This window comes from Hyla sarda, chromosome 10 (assembly GCF_029499605.1).
Source record: "Hyla sarda isolate aHylSar1 chromosome 10, aHylSar1.hap1, whole genome shotgun sequence".
Classification (NCBI taxonomy): Eukaryota; Metazoa; Chordata; class Amphibia; order Anura; family Hylidae; genus Hyla; species Hyla sarda.
Genome location: NC_079198.1, coordinates 110768130 through 110795038, shown reverse-complemented (window position 1 = coordinate 110795038; position 26909 = coordinate 110768130). Strand labels below are relative to the sequence as shown.

Here is a 26909-nt window from a genome sequence, read left to right as displayed (position 1 = left end):
TTCGGAGGCCGGCCACGTGCACCAGCATAACTGTGACGCGATGCCGGCTCCCGAACCTTATTGCAGACACAGGGCTGCGACGGGAAAAGCCCTGCGTCTGCTCCTAGTGCATACACAACATATTTCCCGCTGCTTGGCAGATTTCTCGCAATGTTAAAAATGCTGCGTATACGTCCAGTGTGACCCTACCCTAAAGGAGTTATCACCTATCCACTGAATATGACAAAACTATCTGACCAGTTGGGGTCCCACTGCTGGGCCCTTACCACTAACAAGAATAAAACCTCTTTATTATGCAAACTTCACTGGGCTGACCCAGCAATCAATATAGCAAAAATCTGTTTATATCCAGCTGAGCCAAAAGGGATGGGCAGGATAGAATCAATGTGCTGGGTCCTTATTTCCTGCAATGGCATCTGTGTACAGATACATATTCCATATGGGCAAGCTGCATATTGTTACTAGTACATGATCAGCAGCTGAGTCAACACTTATTAATGCTTAAAGGAGAAGTCCTATGGCGAAAAACGTATCCTCTATCTGCAGGATCAGCTTTAAATCCCAGGGGATCCGACCCCTGCCAAACCCCCTTCAAATATCTCTATAGGAGAGCCGTTCGACTAGCTTCGGCTCTCCCATAGAGGTATATGGAGAGGGCGTGGCAGCGCCCGCATAGGGCAGAGGTTGTGAAGCGCTGCCCCCAGAGAGAGCCACGGCCCCATGCAGACCATGCGGGGTCCCTGCGGATGGGGGATAAGTTTTTCGGCATGACACATCTCCTTTAAAGGGGTATTCCAGGAAAAAAACTTTTTTTTAAATATCAACTGGCTCCAGAAAGTTAAACAGATTTATAAATTACTTCTATTAAAAAATCTTAATCCTTTCAGTACTTATGAGCTTCTGGAGTTAAGGTTGTTCTTTTCTGACTAAGTGCTCTCTGATGACACCAGTCTCGGGAAACACCCAGTTTAGAAGTGGTTTGCTATGGGGATTTGCTTCTAAACTGGGCGTTTCCTGAGACATGTGTCATCAGAGAGGACTTAGACAGAAAAGAACAACCTTAACTTCAGCAGCTCATAAGTACCGAAAGGATTAAGATATTTTAATAGAAGTAATTTACAAATCTGTTTAACTTTCTGGAGCCAGTTGATATATATAAAAAAGTTTTTTCCTGGATAACCCCTTTAAGATCAGGACTTAGAAGTCTGAGAGGATATGTGGATCTGCTTACCCTTCCTTTCCTCCTGTGAAATGTCATGAATCTTTTGGTTTACAAACTCTGCATATGATGCAGCATACCAAACCTATTAGGAGAGAACATCAATGATTAATGTAATGTAATAAAATGCTCCCATCTGCAATACCGAATTGTCTATTTTGCACCACACGCTCTATGCCAGTAATCTTCAACCTGCGGACCTCCAGATGTTGCAAAACTACAACTCCCAGCATGCCCGGACAGCCGTTGGCTGTCCGGGCATGCTGGGAATTGTAGTTTTGCAACATCTAGAGGTCCGTAGGTTGGAGACCACTGCTCTATGCAAAATGTACATTTAGTACAAGGCTAAGACACTGTGTGCCACCCATATCTCATATTTCTACTCCCCCTATTTTCTACCATCACAGGAACGTTTCCTACCCTTAGTTCCTGTTTTGGCTCAATATTCTTTATGGTGGTGTAATAGATGTGCTGTCCATACTGATAGGCCACCAGGTTCTGCTCCAAGTGATTCTGCGCCGGACGTACAAACATCATCCAGTTGCAGAGACTTTCCTCAGACAAATCAAACCACAGATCTTCCTGATAAGTCTCCTGAGGCTCCAGGGAATTATTTAATAAAACCTAAAAATAAGAATAGTATCTCAACTTAGCATAAGACAGAATGACATCTGTAAAGTCTTCTCCATTGTCAGGTCCTCACTCCACAGCACACTCAGCAGTTAGCGGAAACTGTCTTTTCAGAATGGACTTAACGGATCCTATTCCTTCCAATAACATCTATGCTGTCAGAATTTGGCAAAAAAAGCAAATTCTGGTATATGATCCAGTTATAAGAGTTTAAAGGGGTACTCCGGTGGAAAACTTTTTATTTTTATTTTTTTTTAAATCAACTGGTGCCAGAAAGTTAAACAGATTTGTAAATTACTTCTATTAAAAAATCTTAATCCTTCCAGTACATTTTAGGGGCTGTATACTACAGAGGAAATGCTTTTCTTTTTAGATTTCTCTGATGTCATGACCACAGTGCTCTCTGCTGACCTCTGCTGTCCATAGCAGGAGAAAATTCCCATAGCAAACATATGCTGCTCTGGACCGTTCCTAAAATGGACAGCAGAGGTCAGCAGAGAGCACGGTTGTCATGACATCAGAGAAATCTAAAAAGATAAACATTTCCTCGGCTAATTTTTGCGCCGTATGCGCTTTTTCCCCGCACCTAAAACTGTGGTCGACCACGGTTTTAGGTCCGGTTGTAAAAGCGCATACGGGGTAAAAATGAGCCGACCGGACCGAACGTTTCACTGCGGTCGGCTCATTGAAATGAATTACATACGGCAGCGCATAGAAAGGCATACGGGAGCGCAAGTTTTTAGCTCTCCCCTGCTGTATACGCTCCCGTATGGGGAAAAACGTAATGGGAACCCAGCCTAACTTTCTGGCACCAGTTGATTTAAAAAAAATAAAATAAAAAAAATTTAAAAAGTTTTCCACGGGAGAACCCCTTTAAAAAAAAATAATAGTGAGCCATATATTTGTTGCTGCACCCCTATAGATATTTACCAACCTTCAGATGGATGTAGGCATCCTTTAGCTCTGACTGTTTGACTAGAGGCCCTTCCAAAGGCCCAAACTGCGTACGTTTGGGAATACGGCGTTTGGAGTATACTCCACCAAGGAAACGATCAATGTAGAGGACTAAAGGCAGACTGGCTCGAGCTCGGGTTAGAACAGGGCGGTTAGGAATTGGATGGAGGGCTCCATGTTTAGGGCACACAGAGGGATGGGCGTTATTGCATTCCTCACACCCTGCAGAACACAAGAAAGCAACTTACAAAATAACACGTTCTAGATCAGTCACAGACAGGGCATTTTATAAGCTCTACATGTGGAATCAGCCGAACGGTAATTCACACAGCCTTATCACTATTCAACTAAAGGAAGTGTATTCTATAATAAAATTATTCTACAGAATTACTTTGCTTTATGAAATAAATTCTAAACTCAAAACTTGACTAGTAAAAGAGGTATTCCAGGGAATTTTTTTTATATATATCAACTGGCTCCAGAAAGTTTAACAGATTTGTAAATTACTTCTATTAAAAAAATCTTAATCCTTTCAATAATTATCATCTGCTGAAGTTGAGTTGTTCTTTTCTGTCTGGCAACAGTGCTCTCTGCTGACATCTCTGCTTGTCTCGGGAACTGCACAGAGTAGAATAGGTTTGCTATGGGGATTTGCTTCTAACTGGGCGGTTCCCGAGACAGGTGTCATCAGAGAGCACATAGACAGAAAAGAACAACTCAACTTCAGCAGCTCATAAGTACTGAAAGGATTAAGATTTTTTAATAGAAGTAATTTACAAATCTGTTTAACTTTCTGGAGCCAGTGGATAAATAAAAAAAATAGTTTTTTTTCCTGGATAACCCCTTAAACATAAACAGAGAAGAAATGTGATTTTTTTTTTTTTTAAAACCTCTATAATATCTTACACAGATCATTGGGATCAAAGGGTCGAGGCGGATCTGGATCCCACTCATCCATATCTGACTCTTCTCCTTCATCTTCGTCTTCCTCCTCATCGTCGTCGTCGTCATCATCATCGTCATCATCCTCGTCATCATCATCATCATCCTTCCCTTGAGAATCAGCACTTGAGCTCTGCAGGGCAGCCATGTCTGCTGTACCTTCCACACCATCCACAGGAGGTAGGCTGCTCTCATGCACTGATAATGACGACTGCAAACCAGGGAGAGACATACAATCTGAACCACTGGTGACTATGCTCACTGTGTGTAAAATAACTCCAATAATTTATCATTTTGTATGAAACAGGCAGCTTTTATACTCCCTTTAGGCTACAATCATGATATGTTTGAGGCATCTACACTTCTTACATTACGAAATATTTGGGAATGCTTCTATTCACATATATTGTGGTACAAAACTCCTGAATGCAGAGTGAATACAGCCAAGCGGCTAATATCGTCTCTGCTTAGTTTTCTAATATTTCTATATTTTACTACACAGTGGAGGGAGATTTATCAAAGCTGTCTATGTCCTGCATCAATATAGACCAAACTACAGAGTGATAGGCTGGTCTATTGTGCGCCTAATTCATCAAAAGGCGCAAGGCTCTTGATAAATTCTGCGCATGGACTTTGGGATCTATGCTTTAGACCAGTGGTCTTCAACCTGCCGACCTCCAGATGTTGCAAAACTACAACTCCACGCATGCCCGGACAGCCGTGGGCTGTCCGGGCATGCTGGGAGTTGTAGTGTTGCAACATCTGGCTGGTCCGCAGATTGGAGACCACAGCTTTAGACTGTATTTAAAGGGATACTCCGGCGCTAAGACATCTTATCCACTATCTAAAGGATAAGGGTTAAGGTGCCAGATCGCGGGGGTCCCGCCGCTGGGGACCCCCGTGATCTTGCATGCAGCACCCCATTAGAATCAGTCCCCGGAGCGTGTTCGCTCCGGGTCTGATTACTGGCGATCACGGGGACGGAGCATTGGGAAGTCACGGCTCCGCCCCCGTGTGACGTCACGGCTGTCACGCCCCCTCTCATAGGCTTGCATTGAGGGGGCGGAGCGTGAAGTCATACGGGGGCGGAGCCGTGACGTCACAATGCTCTGTCCCTGTGATCGCCAGTAATCAGACCCGGAGCAAACACGCTCCGGGGACTGATTCTAACAGGGTGCTGCGTGCAAGATCACGGGGGTCGCCAGCGATGGGACCCCCGCAATCAGGCATCTTGTCCCCTATCCTTTGGATAGGGGATAAGATGTCTTAGCGCTGGACCACCCCTTTAAACCTGCTCCAGCATGGTCTGACATTTCAGCGTACTTTCAGCCGATGCGACTTGTCACCAAAAAGTCGCTTTTGATAAATTCAGCAGCAATGCATTTTTCCGTCCAAAATAGACTAGAACGCATCATGTTCTAAAAATCCTCTAAAGCAAAAGTCGCAAAAAAAAAGTCTCACATATTTAGACTGCGACTTTCTGTGCGACAAATTTAGATGGGGAAAAAAACTGTCTAAATCCTTGGATAAATCTCCCCCCAAATAAAAAATCCAGCGAATCGTGATCCTATCATGATAGGTAAAAGTTGTTTGTTCTTACGGAGGTTTTACAGTGAAAGACAACTTGTCTGATCACGGAGAGTACTTGCTTGGCTTCATTCAAGGCAAGCTTGATGCACAAGTTGTTCTAGGTTATTCAATGTGACTCCTTACCTGGGCCACCGGTTCCAATGTCATGGTTTGAGCAGATTCGGGGACACTACTGAGCACAGCTAGGTTGGCAGCATTCATGCTCTGTGACGCAGGCAGCAATACTGTAACCTGCAATAGATAATAAGATTTTTATAAAATAAGACCTGTAGTGCTAAACACACATACATATAAAGTACAAAAATTTGTGGCCGGTGTTAAAAAAAACTTCAGCAACATAAAAATGCTTTAAAAGACAAAGGATAATCACACCAAATGTTGATTTTATTTCTGTTTATTCACTTTGCATTTTGTCAATTGCCAAACATATAAACTATTAACACTCTTTTTGAAAGCATTCTTACTTAGCAGCCTTTTTAAACACCTGCCTAAAACCTTTGCACAGTATTGAATATTGGAACGATGCAGAAAACAGTATAGATTGATAAAGGCTCACTACCTGTTGGGTGGTGGCATCTTGTTGGACATATGCAACCTGGGGTTGGTCAGTAAAAAGTGCCTAGAAGAGAATACAGATTCAAACTATGTTAAAGAGGTTATCCAGGAAAAAACTTTTTTTTATATATATATCATCTGGCTCCAGAGAGTTAAACAGATTTGTAAATTACTTCTATTAAAAAATCTTAATCCTTCCAGTACTTATGATCTGCTGAAGTTGAGTTGTTCTTTTCTGTCTAAGTGCTCTCTGATGACACCTGTCTCGGGAACTGTCTAGAGTAGAAGCAAATCCCCATAGCAAACCTCTTCTACTCTGTGCAGTTCCTGAGACAAGCAGAGATGTCAGCAGAGAGCACTGTTGCCAGACAGAAAAGAACAAGTCAACTTCAGCAGCTGATAATTATTGGAAGGAGTAAGATTTTTTAATAGAAGTAATTTACAATTCTAAAACAAAGATTAACCACACCTCAAGAATACTACCCTAGGGTACACAGTGAATAATTGTTTGAGACAAAGTTTTGAAAAAAATGCAGATTTTATTAAAACAATAAAAACCTAAATGGTTAAAAATATCAGAGCAATGTCAATGTTATCTTAAACTGTCATTGGGCCCTAATGACAGATTTAGAAAATATGAATATATATATAGCAACCACCTAATATAGAATAATCTATAGATGTTAAAAACAAATGCAATTTTTCAACGGCATATAATGATCCGGAGTCGACTATTTGTCCGGCACCTATGATGAATAAATGATGAATAAAAAAGGGCTGATAGTCCGGCACTTGTAATGGAAAAGGCAAAGTCACTTGATGGACTGATGTATAGGTGTATAAAAAGCTGGCCACAGATGTTAAACAAATGCAAAGTTCAACCTCACCCTGGCTGCTGGTCCCGTACTGCGACGAAATTCTTATGTTGGCTGCAGCAATCCCGGCGTGAGAGCCTGGATGGATATGGGCTCCGGCAGGAGACTCTCTGGGGAGCGGTCCGTGGTATCGGCAAATACCTGGATGTGTATCGGACCTTCGCTGGAGAGATCGTGGCTGGGTTCTGGTAGTGCAGGCAGCAGGTTGGTAATGCGCTCAGTGGGAGAGGATGTTTGATGAATGCAGCAAGTGGTGCACAAAGTTCTGGGCCGGCTTCAGTCTAGGTGGTGCATGCGAATTGTGCTCTGTTCAGATTAGATATCAGCCTAGACGCGTTTCAGGGTGCTAAAACGACCCCTTCCTCAGTAGGCGAATGTCTACTGCGGTGCATTCACCTACTGAGGAAGGGGTCGTTTTAGCACCCTGAAACGCGTCTAGGCTGATATCTAATCTGAACAGAGCACAATTCGCATGCACCACCTAGACTGAAGCCGGCCCAGAACTTTGTGCACCACTTGCTGCATTCATCAAACATCCTCTCCCACTGAGCGCATTACCAACCTGCTGCCTGCACTACCAGAACCCAGCCACAATCTCTCCAGCGAAGGTCCGATACACATCCAGGTATTTGCCGATACCACGGACCGCTCCCCAGAGAGTCTCCTGCCGGAGCCCATATCCATCCAGGCTCTCACGCCGGGATTGCTGCAGCCAACATAAGAATTTCGTCGCAGTACGGGACCAGCAGCCAGGGTGAGGTTGAACTTTGCATTTGTTTAACATCTGTGGCCAGCTTTTTATACACCTATACATCAGTCCATCAAGTGACTTTGCCTTTTCCATTACAAGTGCCGGACTATCAGCCCTTTTTTATTCATCATTTATTCATCATAGGTGCCGGACAAATAGTCGACTCCGGATCATTATATGCCGTTGAAAAATTGCATTTGTTTTTAACATCTATAGATTATTCTATATTAGGTGGTTGCTATATATATATTCATATTTTCTTAATCTGTCATTAGGGCCCAATGACAGTTTAAGATAACATTGACATTACTCTGATATTTTTAACCATTTAGGTTTTTATTGTTTTAATAAAATCTGCATTTTTTTCAAAACTTTATGTCTCAAACAATTATTCACTGTGTACCCTAGGGTAGTATTCTTGAGGTGTGGTTAATCTTTGTTTTAGTTTTTACCCATTTGGATTGGTGGGGATCAATCCTTTAACCACAATAACCTCGAATACCTGGTTGTGAGCTGCACACATTTTTCTAATTTACAAATCTGTTTAACTTTCTGGAGCCAGTTGATATTTAAAAAAAAGTTTTTTCCTGGAATACCCCTTTAATGTAATCAGCCTGAGAAAATCCATTTTCATTTTACAAATGAGATTAAATTCGGACCATACGATTCAGATTTATGTCAGCAGAATTGCTGTTTTTGGGGACCAACCGGCCATCTAATATGTATGAAGGCCCCCGACTCTCTGCTTCTATACTGTCAGGAGGAGAATGTGTTAGATTTCAATAAATCCCATAGTATTGTTGTCAGGGTACATAAACTTCCGCCAATAGTGTGTGGTAGTGGCTTACCCCCATCTTCACATTTAGAACACATACAAACTTGGCCAAAACATCAAGTATAAGTGTGGGGAAATTGGGAGCTGTCAAGACACAACTATCTGAAGTCTATGGGCAGCTTAAAGGGGTACTCCGCTGCCCTGTGTCGGAAGCTCCGCTCCCCAGCGTCCAGAAGTTTATTGTTCCGGACACTGTGTGCGGGCTTCCGTGTTCAGGGCTGCCCCTCGTGAAGTCACGCTCGCCCCCTTCGTGACGTCACGCCTGCCCCCTCAGCGAAAGTCTATGGGAAGGGGGCGCGATGGCCGTCACGCCCCCTTCCCATAGACTTTCGTTGAGGGGGCGGGCGTGACGTCACAAAGGGGGCGGGCGTGACGTCACGAGGGGCAGGCCTGAACACGGAAGCCCGCACACAGCGTCCGGAACAATAAACTTCCGGACGCTGGGGAGCTGAGCTTCCGACACAGGGCAGCGGAGTACCCCTTTAAAGTGGTACTCCGCTGCTCAGCGTTTGGAACAAACAGTTTTGAACGCTGGAGCAGGCAGCTTGCGATGTCATAGCTCCGCCCCCTCATAACATCACACCCCGCCCCTTCAATGCAAGTCTATGGAAGGGGGCGTGACGACTGTCACGCCCCCTCCCATAGACTTGCATTGAGGGGGCGGGCATGACATCATGAGGGGGTGGGGCTATGATGTCACAAACTCCCGGCAACAGCTCCAGCATTCGGAACAGTTTGTTCCAAACGCTGAGCAGCGTTTAATAGTCAAAGAAAAAAAATAGAAAAAAATTCAACAAACACATAATAAATTACAAATAATATTAATAAGAAATAAAGATCAATAATAGCTACAAATTAACCCCAATATGTGAAATAGAAAGTACATATATTTCTTCCATTTTAGGAGAAGGACAAAATAAACCTTTAAAAAAAAAAAAAAAAAAAAATTATTAATAATAAAAATAATTCCTTCTTCTTCCTCTGATGCGCCAACTGAGGGGCAGGACCTAGCTAAGAGGGTATGGTTTAGTTTGTCTAATTTTCCATGGTATTGCATTGGAGAACTTCTGTTACTGCTGCCCCCTCCCAGCCATAGAAGTCTGAAATGAAGAGGGAAACGGAACAGATGTCCCCTGGAGCATATGAGAAATGTTTTTTTTCTGTAATAAAACTTAGTGAAAAAACCTACTAAAAAGTGGATAACTTGCTCAATTTTGCTTTTCGATGAATTGAGTCCATTTACATTCCATACCTGTGACCCATCCACTGGGTGAATGTACACTAGGGTGTGTTCCGAGGCATCCACTGAAGTGAATGAGGAGCCATCTGCAGTGTAAACCACCTGCTGCGGTGGTCGCTCCTGGTCATCACTGTATACAATCTGTGCCACAGCTCCCCCATCAGGAACAAAATGCACCTGCAGACAGCAAATGGGAAGAAGAAATGCAAAAGATAAAAAGGTCATGTCTATAGGGCAATGTTTCCTAACCAGGGTGCCTTCAGCTGTTGCAAAGCACAACCTTTGGCGATCCGGGCATGCTGTGAGTTGCAATTTTACATCAGGATAGTTTGCTATAGGGTAAGGTACACTACAGAATTTCAGCAGCGGATTTTCTGCTGTTGAAATTCCGAAACCAAAAGAAAGATCTCGGTCATTCTTTAGGCGGAATCTGCGTGGAAGACATTGCAATCTATGGGGACAGCAATGTCTGCGGCGCAGTCCTATCGGCGCTGAGCTCACTCGGAATTCTGTAGTGTCAACCTAGCCTTAGTATTCTGGTGTTTCCTTTACTGTACTTATTAAAACCAACCTTCCTAATAAACCAAATGTGAAGCACATTTTCCACTATAGCTGCAAAGTTATGGTTAATCAAAATATGGACGTTACACGCGGATTTACTATGGATTTGACAGCTATGCCGACAGTGGTCAAAGTTGCCATTTATGGTTGCCATATACGGTGTTTGATTTGAATATTGTCTAAAACTGTATAGCAAACCGTATACATTGACCTCAGATGCAAAAATGTACACAATAAGATGTATCCGGTTGTGCAAGTTTTGTACTTGTACGATTTTATACCATGTACAAAACTGTAGTCAACCACGATTGTTTCGGGTCCACTTTTTCTGCTTACAAATGGTTTTGTGTCCTTAATAAAAACTGTATACGGTTTTTATAACATTGTTGTCAATGGAAACTGTATTGAGTATAGGACTGCATACAGTTTTGTCAGTTTTTAAAAGGAGTACTCCGCTGCTCAGCGTTTGGAACAAAATTTTCCGAGCTTTTAGAGCCGGGAGCTTGTGACGTCATAGCCCCGCCCCCTCATGACATCACGCTCCGCCCCTCAATGCAAGTCTATGGGAGGGGGCGTGACAGCCATCACGCCCCCTCCCATAGACTTGCATTGAGGGGGCAGGGCGTGATGTCATGAGGGGGCGGGGCTATGATGTCACAAGCTCCCAGCTCTAAGCGCTGAGCAGCGGAGTACCCCTTTAAGGGAAAAGTTTTCCAAACCAAAAACTGATGCAAAACAATTTGGCTAAATCGTGATGTGAATTTTGCCTCATTTAGAATGGTGCAAAGTTTTATTCCTCTATAGTACAAAGATACAACCCATGCGGATATCTTTATCAATAACAAGAATAGCACTGCTTGATAAAGAACCCTGTGTGGATTTAAATGTTGCCACTTTGTACCATGAAGGAATAAAACTGTTTGTACTTCTAAATAAGCCTGTATGGCTGCTGTTACTACATTGGCCCTGAATATATTCAATATAGATCAGTCGTCTTGCAACACCTGGAGGTCCACAGTTTGTAGATGACTGATCTAGATTTTGGGACTTGGTAATTATTGCATCCATAGGTTTCCTGGTAGACGGCATAACACACATGTTGCTGCAGAGATTGCTGCATTTGTTTATTTTTGTAATCTGCAACAATGTCACCAGATAATGTGGATGATGGGTTTTAGAAAATCACAGTATGCTCATATTCTGTAGGAGAAAAATCCGGCAGCGTGTGGATGAGATCTGTAAAATCACTTGCCTGTCACTGTAATTCGGTGTGGATTTTTATAGCGTAAAACCACAGCAATTGTTTTATATTTATTAACAAATGTTGCTAGCGCCTATATTTGTCACAAAAAAAAGCCTACAAAAAAATGCTACCATGGGCTTCAAATGTGATGTGAGAGTGTACATTTTTGTTAGTTCACAAAACACTAAAAACATTGCAAAAAAAAAAAATAGGATGAACACATCGACTGATAAAGGGCGCTCTAGTGGTAATTCAGTGCAGCAATAACATTAATCAGAAAAATTTATAAATTAAAGGGGTACTCCGGTGGAAAATGATTTTTTTTTTTTAATCAACTGGTGCCAGAAAGTTAAACATATTTGTAAATTACTTCTATTAAAAAAACTTTATCCTTCCAGTACTTTTTAGCAGCTGTATGCTACAGAGGAAATTCTTTTCTTTTTGAATTTCTTTTTTGTCTTGTCCACAGTGCTCTCTGCTGACACCTGATGCCCGTATCAGGAACTGTCCAGAGCAGGAGAAAATCCTCATAGCAAACCTCTCCTGCTCTGGTCAGTTCCTGAGACAGACAGAGGTATCAGCGGAGAGCACTGTGGTCAGACAGAAAAGAATAACTCAACTTCAGCAGCTGATAAGTACTGGTTGGATTTAAAAACATTAATAGAAGTAATTTACAAATCTGCTTAACTTTCTGGAGCCAATTGATATGAAAGGGGTACTCCACTGGAAAACATTTTCTTTTAAATCAACTGGTGTCAGAAAGTTAAACAGATTTGTAAATGACTTCTATTAAAAAACCAAAATTCTTCCAGTACATATCAGCCGCTGAAGTTAAGTTGTTCTTTCCTGTCTGACAACAGTGTTCTCTGGAAGGATAAATATTTTTTTTTATAGAAGTAATTTACAAATCTGTTTAACTTTCTGGCACCAGTTCATTTAAAAAAAAAAAAAAAATACGTTTTCCACCGGAATACCCCTTTAATGACTAAAGCAATGGTGTGCATAAGGCATCACCAACAAACGCCATGCAAATGATACTTGTATAGAAGGTGCAGGAGCTCACAATTTCCTAGTCAATCCTATATTTGCTATAGAAATTTGTACCTGAAGGAACAAGGCCATGTGAAACATTACGGGAAGGATTTACCTGGGCAGTATTGGGTGTTTGGTCTTCAGCAGGAGGCCACACATGAGGACTTTCTTGCTTGGAATCCATCGTGAATGAAAAGTTCCAAGTTAGCGACTTCTCTCCAGCCCAGGGTCTGAGTGTAAAGATCTCATCTGTCCGCTGTGTCTCCGCTCATACGTAGCGCCGTCAGTCTGGGCAACATGGCTGCAAGAGAACACAGGTAAGTGGTATCAGCCTACAAGGAACATCTACAGAGCCCAAACCACCCACAGCTCTTCACCAGCCACATGATATTACTTCTCATCATTGGGGTACTATATACAGGCTTGACATTCAGAAGCTTGGGAAAGCTTAGTGACTGCCCCATAAAGAGCACTAGATACAATCATCACTCCTACAAAGCCGTTCAACCAGCACTCCAAAACAGAAGAATTGGTCTTCCCCAACCTGTGGCAAAACTACGACTCCCAGCATGCAGGCAATTGTAGTTCTGAAACAGCTGGGAAGCCACAGGTTGGGAAATAGATCAACTGGCTCCAGAAAGTTAAACAGATTTGTAAATTACTTCCATTTAAAAAAAAATATTAATACTTTCAGTACTTATGAGCTGGTGAAGTTGAGTTGTTCTTTTCTGTCTAAGTGCTCTCTGATGACACCTGTCTCGGGAACTGTCCAGAGTAGAAGCAAATCCCCATAGCAAACCTCTTCTACTCTGTGCAGTTCCCGAGACAAGCAGAGATGTCAGCAGAGAGCATTGTTGCCAGACAGAAAAGAACGACTCAACTTCAGCAGCTGATAATTATTGGAAGGATTAAGATTTTTTTAATAGAAGTCATTTAAAAATCAGTAAAAAAAAAAGGGTGTGTAGCTCACTTAGGATATGGGGAGATGAGTGTTCGAGGTTAAAGGTGATGCCTTCACCCAATAAGGCCTAGAGTAATGTAGAATTAATATGGAGAGTACCAGTCCTCAAGAACACTAGGGAATAAGGTATAGAAAGAAAAAAGAAGAAGAGATGTGGATCCAGTAATTATAATTACATTTGAATTTATTAATAATATATAGTATATAAGATATAGTATAGTATACAAAATGACCAATCACTCTGCAGGGCCCTTGCAGAGATAAATGGTATATATTAACTAGTTGTAAATGTGATAAAAGTGAATAAAAGATTATTACACAGCACCAATCAATAAATATATTGTTAATATCCACTGTAGTGAGTTTGCAATAAGTCTCTTTCATTAATCACAATTCATTCACAGTTAATCAAGCAGATAATTAATCCAAATATATCCAGTGTTGAATATTGAATGAATCCTGTGAGTCAATTGTAGCAGCATAAATCCTGTGAGTCAATTGTGGCAGCAATAGCAACTATGTTGCGATCTCAGGTAAATGTATCAAAGCTGTGTGGGCGATGTAACAATGTGTAGGTGCACAGCACCACTCGCCCTCCTTTGCAGACCTCGGTGGACTTCGGATAGCGATGTTTTTGATTGTTGGCAGGTAGCGATGTCAGCGGGTAGCGATGCTGACAGGCAGCGGTGTCCTGCAGATAGCGAACGCTGTCAGTAGTTGCAGTATCAGTCCGGGTCGTGGTCTGGGTGGGTGGTTCTCTGGTGGGCTGTAAGTATCCTAGGCTGGCACAGAGAGGCGTCCGGCCTTGGGGGGTATTGTCCAGGAATCTTGCCGTCCGGGGCTGTGGATGGATGACTGGGAGCAGCTGCGTGTCTGAATGGTGCGCTAACAATGCGCGTGTTGCAGTGGTCCCGATTTCGCAGGCATCCAGCAGTTGCAAGAGCTGGATGCCCGCGAAATCGGGACCACTGCAACACGCGCATTGTTAGCGCACCATTCAGACACGCAGCTGCTCCCAGTCATCCATCCACAGCCCCGGACGGCAAGATTCCTGGACAATACCCCCCAAGGCCGGACGCCTCTCCGTGCCAGCCCAGGATACTTACAGCCCACCAGAGAACCACCCACCCAGACCACGACCCGGACTGATACTGCAACTACTGACAGCGTTCGCTATCTGCAGGACACCGCTGCCTGTCAGCATCGCTACCCGCTGACATCGCTACCTGCCAACAATCAAAAACATCGCTATCCGAAGTCCACCGAGGTCTGCAAAGGAGGGCGAGTGGTGCTGTGCACCTACACATTGTTACATCGCCCACACAGCTTTGATACATTTACCTGAGATCGCAACATAGTTGCTATTGCAGCCACAATTGACTCACAGGATTTATGCTGCTACAATTGACTCATAGGATTCATTCAATATTCAACACTGGATATATTTGGATTAATTATCTGCTTGATTAACTGTGAATGAATTGTGATTATTGAAAGAGACTTATTGCAAACTCACTACAGTGGATATTAAAGGGGTTATCCAGGAAAAAACTTTTTTATATATATCAACTGGCTCCAGAAAGTGAAACAGATTTGTAAATTACTTCTATTAAAAAATCTTAATCCTTTCAGTACTTATGAGCTTCTGAAGTTAAGGTTGTTCTTTTCTCTCTAAATCCTCTCTGATGACACCTGTCTCGGGAACCGCCCAGTTTAGAAGAGGTTTGCTATGGGAATTTGCTTCTAAACTGGGCGTTTCCCGAGACAGGTGTCATCAGAGAGGACTTAGACAGAAAAGAACAACAATAACTTCAGAAGCTCATAAGTACTGAAAGGATTAAGATTTTTTAATAGAAGTAATTTACAAATCTGTTTAACTTTCTGGAACCAGTTTATATAAAAAAAAATGTTTTTTCCTGGAATACCCCTTTAACAATATATTTATTGATTTGTGCTATATAGTAATCATTTATTCACCTTCATCACATTTACATAGTTACATAGTTAGTACGGTCGAAAAAAGACATATGTCCATCAAGTTCAACCAGGGAATTAAGGGGTAGTGGTGTGGCGCGATATTGGGGAAGGGATGGGATTTTATATTTCTTCATAAGCATTAATCTTATTTTGTTCCAGGAATGTATCTAATCCTGTTTTAAAGCTGTTAATTGTTCCTGCTGTGGCCAGTTCCTGAGGTAGACCGTTCCATAAATTCACAGTCCTCACGGTAAAGAAGGCGTGTCGCCCCTTGAGACTAAACTTTTTCTTCTCCAGACGGAGGGAGTGCCCCCTCGTCCTTTGGGGGGGTTTAACCTGGAACAGTTTTTCTCCATATTTTTTGTATGGGCCATTAATATACTTATATACGTTTATCATATCCCCCCTTAAACGTCTCTTCTCAAGACTAAACAATTGTAACTCCTTTAATCGCTCCTCATAGCTAAGATGTTCCATGCCCCATATTAGTTTAGTCGCGCGTCTATGCACCCTTTCCAACTCCGCAGTGTCCCTTTTATGGACAGGTGCCCAAAACTGAACAGCATATTCCAGGTAAGGCCGTACCAATGATTTATTACAACTAGTTAATATATACCATTTATCTCTACAAGGGCCCTGCAGAGTGATTGTTCATTTTATATACTATACTATATCTTATATACTAAATATTATTAATAAATTCAAATGTAATGAATTTACAAATCTGTTTAACTTTCTGGAGCCAGTTGATTATATATATATATATATATATATATATATATATATATATATAATATATTTATGTAAGTTTTTTCCTAGGATTTTTATTTTGAAGCCAGGAAGAATGTATTCATGGTAAGCTGAACACTACAGACACTGCTCCTCAGAGATGAATCAGGTTTCCCATAAGGATCCTGTAGCCCAGTATTTCCCAACTAGGGTTCCTCCAGCTGTTGCAAAACTACAACTCCCAGCATGCCCGGACAGCCTTTGGCTGTCCGGGCATGCTGGGAGTTGTAGTTTTGCAACAGCTGGAGGCACTCTGGTTGGGAGGAAACCCTGCTGTAGCCCATACAGGTGTGTTCCCTGCATTTTCCTAAATATTGAAGAAGAAGCTCAGCTTCCCAGCCATTCCCCGTTGTAATGAGCAGCTCGGGAGCCTCGATCTGACAAGGGCTTTTGATTATATTGAGTGAAGACTTGATATTTTTAGACCGTGGCGTAGAACACGGTTCAGGATGAAAAGCTTGATATTTGATGAAATGTTTGCAATCTCATTCCACTGGCGCGTCTCCTGTACAGAGCAGAACCGCTCCATCTGCCGCCCTTAATCGCTCTTTTGATGTTGATTGGTTCAGGACAGAAGCGGTGGCACTCGCACCATTTCACGCAAAATTTGGATTGACGGCAAAAAGAAGAGAGGAGCCAGGATGCTGGAAATGGATGCCTTATTTGATAAGCCGGTGGGGCTATTGTAGCTGCTAAAGGGGTACTCGGGTGGAAAACTTTTTTTTAAATCAACTGGTGATGAAAGTTAAACAGATTTGTAAATTACTTCTATTAAAAAATCTTAATCCTTCCAGTACTTATTAGCTGTTGAATACTAAAGAGAAATTATTTTCTTTTTGGAACACAGAGCTCTCTGCTGACCACAGTGCTCTCGGCTGACATCTCTGTCCATTTTAAGAACTGTCCAGAGTAGGAGAAAATCCCCATAGCAAATATATGCTGCTCTGGACAGTTCCTAAAATGGACAGAGATGTCAGCAGAGAGCACTGTGGTCATGATGTCAGCAGAGAGCACTGTGGTCATGCTGTCAGCAGAGCGCACTGTGTTCCAAAAAGAAAAGAATTTCTCTGTAGTATTCAGCAGCTAATAAGTACTGGAAGGATTAAGATTTTTTAATAGAAGTCATTTACAAATCTGTTTAACTTTCTGGCACCAGTTGATTTAAAAAATATATATTTTTTTTTCCCCCACCTGAGTACCCCCCCCTCCCCCTCTCCTTTAAGAAGTAGGATACACTATGGGCATGCACTAAAGCTCTTAGGGCATAATGGGTGCATTCACACCACGTTTTTGCAATACAGTTCCCGTATCAGGTTTTTGATTAAAAACGGATTCCTCAAAACCGGACTTAACTGTTTCAAGACGTGTGTACAAATTTTAACTTATATACGGTTAAAAACAATATACGGTTTGGAAAATTATGTCCGGTTGCATCAGTTTTATAAGAAAAAAAACGTATACGTTTTTAACTTTTCACTCCATTATGAATAAAGTTTCACTTGTTTGATTGAAATTCCAAGAAAAAAAAAACTGTGCAAAGTCAAAAACGGTATGATGAAAACCGGATGGAACTGTACGCACATACGGTTCTGTACGGTTCCCATTGACTCCCATGTTAAAAAATAAAAATAACATATACAGCTTAATACAGTTTTTCACCCGGACCAAAAACCGTGGTAGGCTACAGTTTTGGGTACGGGAAAAAAAACGCACAAAACCGAACAGGATGCAAAAACTGACAGAACCTGATGCATCTTTTGGCATACGGTTTTCAATGGAGAGTCAATGAATACGGTTTTCAATACAGTTCCATACGGTTTTCTCATTGAAAACGTATACGGGAACTGTATTGCAAAAAACGTGGTGTGAATGCTGCCTGAGATGCACTGGTGGGAGGCTTATCAGAGCATGATGGGAGTTGTGGAGTGGGACAGAATGCACCAGAATACACTGTCAGGGTATGATGGGAATCGTAGTTCTGGAATGTAGAACCACAGGTTGGGGAATAGGATGTGTCAGTGGGATGCACCAAAGGTTGTCAGGGCATGATGGGGGTTGTAGTTTTGCAACAGCTGAGAACCACAAAACTCTGGTATACACTGAAAGGCAGTCATTCACAAAAAAAAAAAAAAATAATAATAATAATCAAATAATAATAATAATAATAAAAAAAATAAAATAATATATATATATATATATATATATATATATATATATATATATACACACACACACACACACACACATCAGGAAACTGCTATTCATGTAACGGAGTTATATATACTAATGTGAACCATCTCCAGCCTCTGAACCTGCTGTTAGGACTTACAATGCAGGACTTGCTGCAGAGCGCACACACAGGCCCAGGAACATTGCTGGAGTCCAGTGCTGGATGCTGTCACTAATGCTTTGTGGCTCCCAGGGTGACAGACATCATGACTGGAATGAAGAAGCAATAAGCAGACAAGTGTAGAACAGCCAAATCCTACAGGAGCCTCCCCCACAGACACTGCGGCCCGCACCTGCATTATCTGAGGGGAAGGGAGCAAAAGGATTCAGCCGACCCTACAAGATGAATAGGGCCGCATACAAGAAGTCTACAGCTCCTGATGATCTGCTACAGGACAAGGGCCCAGCAAGCGCTGAAGAATCGATCAGTATAGACCAGTGTTTCCCAACCAGGGGGCCTCCAGCTGTTGCAAAACTACAACTCCCAGCATGCCCGGACAGCCGTTGGCTGTCCGGGCATGCTGGGAGTTGTAGTTTTGCAACAGCTGTAGGCACCCTGGTTGGGAAACCCTGGTATAGACAGAGGATGGGGTAGTGAAACATCATGGGTGGAAAAAACACAAATCATTTTTCTAACAAAGACTACAAAGGAAAGATTCTGCTGCACTGAGCACCATGCTGGGCCCCGGCTGACCCTAATGTGAACACCGCAGGGTCTCCACAAATACCATAGGACCCCATAATGCACCCAATAGTCACCATCTAACAGAGGTTTACAGATTTATTACTATAAAAAATAAGAATCCATAAAATGCCACTAAAAAGTGTAAATGCATAGAAACCTCTTAAAGGGGTACTCGGGTGGATTTTTTTTTTTTTATTTAAATGAACTGGTGCCAGAAAGTTAAAAAGATTTGTAAATGACTTCTATTATCTTTACCCTTCCAGTACTTTTTAGCAGCTGTATGCTACAGAGGAAATTCTTTTCTTTTTGAATTCCTTTTTTTGTCTTGTCCACAGTGCTCTCTGCTGACACCTCTGTCCATGTCAGGAAGGAAGTTCTCCCCTGTATGGCTTCAGATGATGTCACGCCTGCTGGGGAACGCCCCTTCTCAGTCTGTGAATCTGACTAAGACTGAGCAGAAAATACAGAGCAATATCAAGGTAGAAAACTAAAAAATTATAAAAAAATAAAGGCCGGGGGTGATTTATCAGGATGGGGGCAGTGAACTGGGAGGATTATAAAATTTAACAAGATCATGAGAGCTACTCTTTAAAAGGTACTAAAACTAGTATCAAAACCTTGTGTGCAGCAGCCATTGTCAGGGCTGTATTGGGCGGCACCTTGCAGGGAGGGGGTTGGCCCTTGCTGATACATAAACTAGAAGTATTTTTTTCCACACACCACTCCCCTGCCTCCATACAGCTAGCAATGGCTGTATTTTAATATTACGTTAAAGAAATTGTCCAGTGAAAGAAATCTTATCCTCTATTCCAGCGACCGAATCCACTTTCCCTCCCTTCTCCCGCAATCTACGGCGCTCCAATAGAAATTAATGAAACGTTCCTCTCATAGAGCCAAAGTACCATTCTAGAGATCGCAGGGAGCCCTAATGGTCCGACCCCCCCTGCCATCAGACACTTACACCCTATCCTATGAAAAGGTATAAGTAGAATATCCTACGAAAGTTGTCTTTCACTGGACAAACCCTTTAAAGCAGTATACAGCCAAGTCAGTTTAAAACAAATTCCGCATTAACCCCTTAACGATGAAGGACGTATATTTACGTCCTCCGCCAGCTCCCGCGATATGCCGCGGGGTCACGCAGTGGCCATCAACGGCCGGGACCCACGGCTAATACAGGACATCACCGATCGCGGTGATGCCCTGTATTAACCCTTCAGACGCAGCGATCAAAGCTGACCGCCGCGTCTGAAGTGAAAGCGAAAGTATCCCGGCTGCTCAGTGGAAAAAAAAGTGTTAATAAAGGTCATTTAACCCCCTTCCCAAATAAAAGTTTGAATCATCTCCCTTTTCCCATAAAAAATAAAAATAAAACAGTGTAAATAAAAATAAACATATGTGGTATTGCCGCGTGCATAAATGTCCAAACTATAAAAATATATTGTTAATTAAACCGCACGGTCAATGGCGTACACGTAAAAAAAAAAAAATCCAATGTCCAAAAAAAGCGTATTTTGGTCACTTTTTATACCATTAAAAAATTAATAAAAAGTGATCAAAAAGTCTGATCAAAACAAAAATGGTACCGATAAAAACTTAGATTCCTGCATGTAGTTATGATTTTTTCCAGAAGTATGACAAAATGAAACCTATATAAGTAGGGTATCATTTTAACCGTATGGACCTACAGAATAATGATAAGGTGTCATTTTTACCGAAATATGCACTGCGTAGAAACGGAAGCCCCCAAAATTTACAAAATGGCGTTTTTTCTTCGATTTTGTCGCACAATTATTTTTTTTTCCGTTCCGCCATGGATTTTTGGGTAAAATGACTGATGTCACTGCAAAGTAGAATTGATGACGCAAAAAATAAGCCATAATTTGGATTTTTAGGTGGAAAATTGAAAGAATTATGATTTTTAAAATGTAAGGAGGAAAAAACGAAAATGCAAAAACTGAAAAACCCTACGTCCTTAAGGGGTTAAACAGATTCATAGAGCCCATACAGCGGCATAGCTATAGGGGTCACAAAGGTCGCAATTGCGATCGAACCCTATAGTTCAGGGGGCCCAAGGGACCCCTACCACATAAGGCACTGAAGTAGAAGGGGCCTCCACAGCCTCCAACCGGTTCAGAGAAATGGTGAGAAGTTCCCCCCAGTTCTTGGATACAATTGTTTCATCATCTTTGTTATGCTGTTTATTATTGTATTGTATTGTATTGCAAAAATAACAACATTTGAAAAAGGGGAGGCGTCAATAAGACACACTCACCAGGGGCGCATAAAAATTATTTCTGCACCCAGGTGTCCATAATTCTCGGATCAGGCCTGGCACCAAAGGCTGCCAGAACATGATAAGAGTTGTAGTTTTGCAACAGCTTGAGAGCCACAAGTTGGATAATAACATGCACTGTAGCTGCAGGGTATGATAGGGGTTGTACTGTTGCAACAGCTGGAGACCCACAGGTGGTGGAACACTGCATAGTCTATGTCCATAAAATATACAATATACTGAAGGGATCATCCACCTGAACGCAGCTCTGCAGCCCCCTGAACCATGAAGCCTTCCTTGATCTATTAGAAAACAGGTGACTCTGGGGTGATTCATGGCCAGGCCCGCCCCGGTTTATCTTCACTAGATCCTCTGCCTGACTCATTTTTCTCCATCTGCCACGCTTATTCGCCTTCCCATAAATCCTGCCGGGAAAGATAGACATTTATTTCCTTACCAGCTCCCATTGTAACCTGGAGAAAATGGCTGAGAGGTAGAAAGACGCAGAACTAGAAAGACAGACAAAGGTTGCTCTGAGACCCTCACGTAACATGTCTGATAGCACTCCTCTCTGTTCTCTCCTGTCTGATAGCACTCCTCTGTGCTCTCTCCTGTCTGATCGTACTCCTCTGTGCTATCTCCTGTCTGATAGTACTCCTCCGTGCTCTCTCCTGTCTGATCGTACTCCTCTGTGCCATCTCCTGTCTGATAGCACTCCTCTGTGTTCTCTCCTGTCTGATCGTACTCCTCTGTGCTCTCTCCTGTCTGATCGTACTCCTCTGTGCCATCTCCTGTCTGATCGTACTCCTCTGTGCTATCTCCTGTCTGATCGTACTCCTCTGAGCTCTCTCCTGTCTGATCGTACTCCTCTGAGCTCTCTCCTGTCTGATAGTACTCCTCTGTGCTCTCTCCTGTCTGATAGTACTCCTCTGTGCTCTCTCCTGTCTGATAGTACTCCTCTGTGCTCTCTCCTGTCTGATCGTACTCCTCTGTGCTATCTCCTGTCTGATCGTACTCCTCTGAGCTCTCTCCTGTCTGATAGTACTCCTCTGTGCTCTCTCCTGTCTGATAGTACTCCTCTGTGCTCTCTCCTGTCTGATCGTACTCCTCTGTGCTATCTCCTGTCTGATCGTACTCCTCTGTGCTATCTCCTGTCTGATCGTACTCCTCTGTGCTATCTCCTGTCTGATCGCACTCCTCTGTGTTCTCTCCTATCTGATAGCACTCCTCTGTGTTCTTTCCTATCTGATAGCACTCCTCTGTGCTCTCTCCTCCTGTCTGATAGGACTCCTCTGTGCTCTCTCCTGACTGATAGGACACCTCTGTGTTCTCTCTCCTGTCTGATAGGACTCCTCTGTGTTCTTTCTCTTGTCTGATAGGTCTCCTCTGTGCTCTCTCCTCCTATCTGATAGTACTCCTCTGTGCTCTCGCCTCCTGTCTGATAGTACTCCTCTGTGCTCTCGCCTCCTGTCTGATAGGACTCCTCTGTGCTCTCTCCTGTCTGATAGCACTCCTCTGTGCTCTCGCCTCCTGTCTGATAGTACTCCTCTGTGCTCTCGCCTCCTGTCTGATAGTACTCCTCTGTGCTCTCGCCTCCTGTTTGATAGCACTCCTCTGTGCTCTCGCCTCCTGTCTGATAGCACTCCTCTGTGCTCTCGCCTCCTGTCTGATAGCACTCCTCTGTGCTCTCGCCTCCTGTCTGATAGCACTCCTCTGTGCTCTCGCCTCCTGTCTGATAGCACTCCTCTGTGCTCTCGCCTCCTGTTTGATAGCACTCCTCTGTGCTCTCGCCTCCTGTCTGATAGCACTCCTCTGTGCTCTCGCCTCCTGTCTGATAGCACTCCTCTGTGCTCTCGCCTCCTGTCTGATAGCACTCCTCTGTGCTCTCGCCTCCTGTCTGATAGCACTCCTCTGTGCTCTCGCCTCCTGTCTGATAGCACTCCTCTGTGCTCTGTCCTTTCAGACAGTGCTAGTCCACCCTCACTTACTGGACTTTGTCCCTGCCTGTGCTTCATCTTGGACAAAGCCATGATTTCTATAAAAAAGAAATACAAATTTGTTATCATGTATATTAGAAAGGTTTATGTTTTGCCAAGATGTACAACACAAAAAGTTTTTGAATTTGTATACCTATTTTGAATGCCCACTTAAATTTTGTAAGATGTACATAGGCTTTAACCCCTTAAAGACCACGGACGTAAATGTATGTCCTAGTGGGAGGTACTTCGTGCACCAGGAGGTACATTTATGTCCTGTACATGACCGCGAGCATCGGAGAGGTGCTCGCGTCATGCACTGTAGGTCCCGGCTGCTATCAGCTGCCGAGGATCTGCCGGTAACGCCATTAACCGCTCAGATGCAGTGATCAATACAGATCACGGCATCTGCAGCAATGCGCACATTTAAACAGATGATCAAATCGCCTGCGGCGCCGCGATTGTCTAAAATGGCGGCTGGAGGTCCCTTCACCTGCCTCCGGCCGTCTCCCGGGGTCTTCTGCTCTGGCCTGAGATTGAGCAGACTAAAGAAGATGATCACCGATAATACTGATCAGTGCTATGCCCTATGCCAGTGTTTCCCAATAAATGTGCCTCCAGCTGTTGCAAAACTACAACTCCCAGCATGCCTGGACAGTAAACGGCTGTCCAGGCATGCTGGGAGTTGTAGTTTTACAACAGCTGGAGGCACACTGGTTGGGAAACACCGCCCTATGCATAGCCCTGAACAGTATTAGCAATCAAGTGATTGCTATAGATAGTCCCCTATGGAGACATAAAAGTGTAAAAAATAAAAAATTTGTGAAAATCCCTTCCTCCAATAAAAATGGATTGTCCCTTTTTCCCATTTTAGCCCCAAAAAGCGTAAATATTTGGTATCCCCGCATGCATAAATGTCCAAACTATCAAAATATTATGTTAATGATCCCGTACGGTGAATGGCGTAAATGTAGGGATCGACCGATATCGTTTTTTTAGGGCAGATATCGATAATCGGTGGAGGTTGGGGCCGATAGCCGATAACTTATACCGATATTCCAGTATAAGTTATCGGCTATTTATCCCCCCGCGACACGGCTGCAGATCATTGATTTAAAGCAGGCGCTTTAAATCAATGCACTGCAGTGGCTTTTGCGGTGCCATAGGCCGCCGCCGCCACCCCCCACTTCTCTCCCCCTACCTGTCAGGGTGGTCCGGGCCATCCATCCTTCCTTCCTGTAGTGTCCGGCGGCATTCCGGGTGGAGGGTGAACCGGTCCGGGCTGTCCTTCTCCGGGAGTCTTCTTCTCCACTCCGGGCAGGCTCCGGCCTAGTAACGCAGCATAGACGCCACTGCGCAGTGACGCCCGTGCGCAGCGACGCACCTGACGTCACGGCGTAGCGGCGTCTATGCAGCGTACTAGGCCGGAGCCTGCCCGGAGTGGAGAAGATGACCCCCGGAGAAGGACAGCCCGGACTGGTTCACCCTCCACCCGGAATGCCACCGGACACTACAGGAAGGATGGATGGCCCGGACCACCCCCATTACGGGTAAGTTTAATTTTTTTTTTATTAACTCGGAGGGTGGGGGAGGGGCCCGACCGGTATAGCGGTATGGGCAAAAATCCATACCGGTATACCGCCCAGCACTACAGTGGGGGGTGCGACGCGGTGCGGCGGGTCGGAGCGGTGGGGGCGGGGCATTATCGGCAAGGTAATTGCCGATACCAATAATGCCCAAAATCGTGATTATCGGCCGATAATATCGGCCATACCAATAATCGGTCGATCCCTACGTAAATGTAAAGAATAAAAAAAGTCCAAAATTGCTTCTTGTCACATTTTATTCCCAAAATAAATTACAAAAAAAAAAAATCATAAAAGGTGATTGAAAAGTTTCATATATGCAAATGTAGTATTTATAAAAAGTACAGATCACGGTGCAAAAAAAATGAGCACTCATAATTCCCCATATACAGAAAAATGAAAAAGTTATGGGTGGTCAAAATAGGGCGATTACATACTGATTTTGTACAAATAGCTTGAGGTTTTTTTTAAGCGGTACAATAATGGAAAAGTATGTAATAATGGGTATCATTTTAATCATATTGACCCAGAGAATAAAGAAAACATTTTTACCGTAAAGTGTACAGTGTGAAAAAGAAACCCTCCAAAAATTGCTACGTTGTGGTTTTCATTTAAATTTCCTCCCTAAAAAATAATTTTTGGGGTTCGCCATACACTATTGTCACTAAAAAGTACAATTGGTCATGCAAAAAACAAGCCCTTATATGGGTCTGTAGATGGAAATATAAAAAAAGAGTTATGGATTTTAGAAGGCGAGGAGGATAAAAAAACGAAACTGCAAAAATAAAAATGGGCTGGTAGTTAACCGCCTAAGTACGCAAGGACGTATGAGTACGTCCTTGGTCCCGCTCCCGATATATAACGCAGGGTCCCACGGTGACCCCGCATCATATCATGGCGGGCCCGGCGTCATAGTGATGCCGGGACCCGGCCGCTAACAGCTGAGCCACGCGGCTAAAAGTGAATGTGAAAACTGCCGGTTAGCTCAGTGGGCTGTTGGGGATAGCTGCGGCGAAATTGCGGCATCCCGAACAGCTTACAGGACAGCGGGAGGGTCCCTACCTGCCTCCTCGCTGTCCGATCGTCGAATGACTGCTCAGTGCCTGAGATCCAGACATGAGCAGTCAAGCGGCAGAATCATAGATCACTGGTTTCCTATGAGAAACCAGTGGTCAATGTAATAGATCAGTGTGTGCAGTGTTATCGGTCCCTATAGGAGCTATAACACTGCAAAAAAAAAGTGAATAAAGATCATTTAACCCCTCCCCTATTAAAGGTTTGAATCACCCCCCTTTTCCCATAAAAAAAAAAAAAAACTGTGTAAATAAAAATAAACATATATGGTATCGCCGCATGTGGAAGTGTCCGAATTGTAAAAATATATCGTTAATTAAACCGCACGGCCAATGGGCCTATCAATGCAAAAATGGTACCGTTAAAAACTTCAGATCACGGCGCAAAAAATAAGCCCTCATACCGCCCCATACACGGAAAAATAAAGTTATAGGGGTCAGAAGATGACAATTTTAAACGTATTAATTTTCCTGCATGTAGTTATGATTTTTTCCAGAAGTATGACAAAATCAAACCTATATAAGTAGGGGATCATTTTAATTGTATGGACCTACAAAATAATGATAAGGTGTAATTTTTGCCGAAAAATGTACTACGTAGAAATGGAAGCCCCAAAAGTTAAAAAACAGCATTTTTTTTTCAATTTTGTCGCACAATGATTTTTTTTTCCGTTTCACCGTAGATTTTTGGGCAAAATGACTGACGTCATTACAAAGTAGAATTGGTGGCGCAAAAAATAAGCAATCATATGGATTTTTAGGTGCAAAATTGAAAGAGTTATGATTTTTTAAAGGCAAGGAGCAAAAAACGAAAGTGCAAAAACGGAAAAAACCCCGGTCCTTAAGGGGTTAAAGAGGTACTCCACTGGAAAACATTTTATTTTAATTTTTTTTAAATCAACTGGTGCCAGAAAGTTAAATAGGTTAAAAA

General features: G+C 43.0%; 1 protein-coding gene across 7 annotated transcripts in view; it reads right to left on the bottom strand.

The window, feature by feature from the left end:
* Nucleotides 1–26909, bottom strand: part of PRDM10 (PR/SET domain 10) — a 59189-nt gene that overhangs the window by 18981 nt on the left and 13299 nt on the right. For 5 of the 7 annotated variants that reach the window (XM_056543722.1, XM_056543721.1, XM_056543728.1 and 2 more), the window contains exons 2-9: nt 12543–12728; nt 9604–9768; nt 5895–5954; nt 5459–5566; nt 3710–3956; nt 2784–3025; nt 1640–1843; nt 1232–1304 (exon numbers count right to left, since the gene is read on the bottom strand). In XM_056543722.1, the coding sequence (XP_056399697.1) occupies nt 1232–1304; nt 1640–1843; nt 2784–3025; nt 3710–3956; nt 5459–5566; nt 5895–5954; nt 9604–9768; nt 12543–12611 (1168 nt within the window). In that variant the 5' untranslated portion in view covers nt 12612–12728. Of the gene's footprint in view, nt 1–1231; nt 1305–1639; nt 1844–2783; nt 3026–3709; nt 3957–5458; nt 5567–5894; nt 5955–9603; nt 9769–12542; nt 12729–18483; nt 18813–21599; nt 21738–26909 lie in introns of those variants that run through there. The other 2 variants (XM_056543724.1, XM_056543725.1) reach the window with 2 other exon arrangements.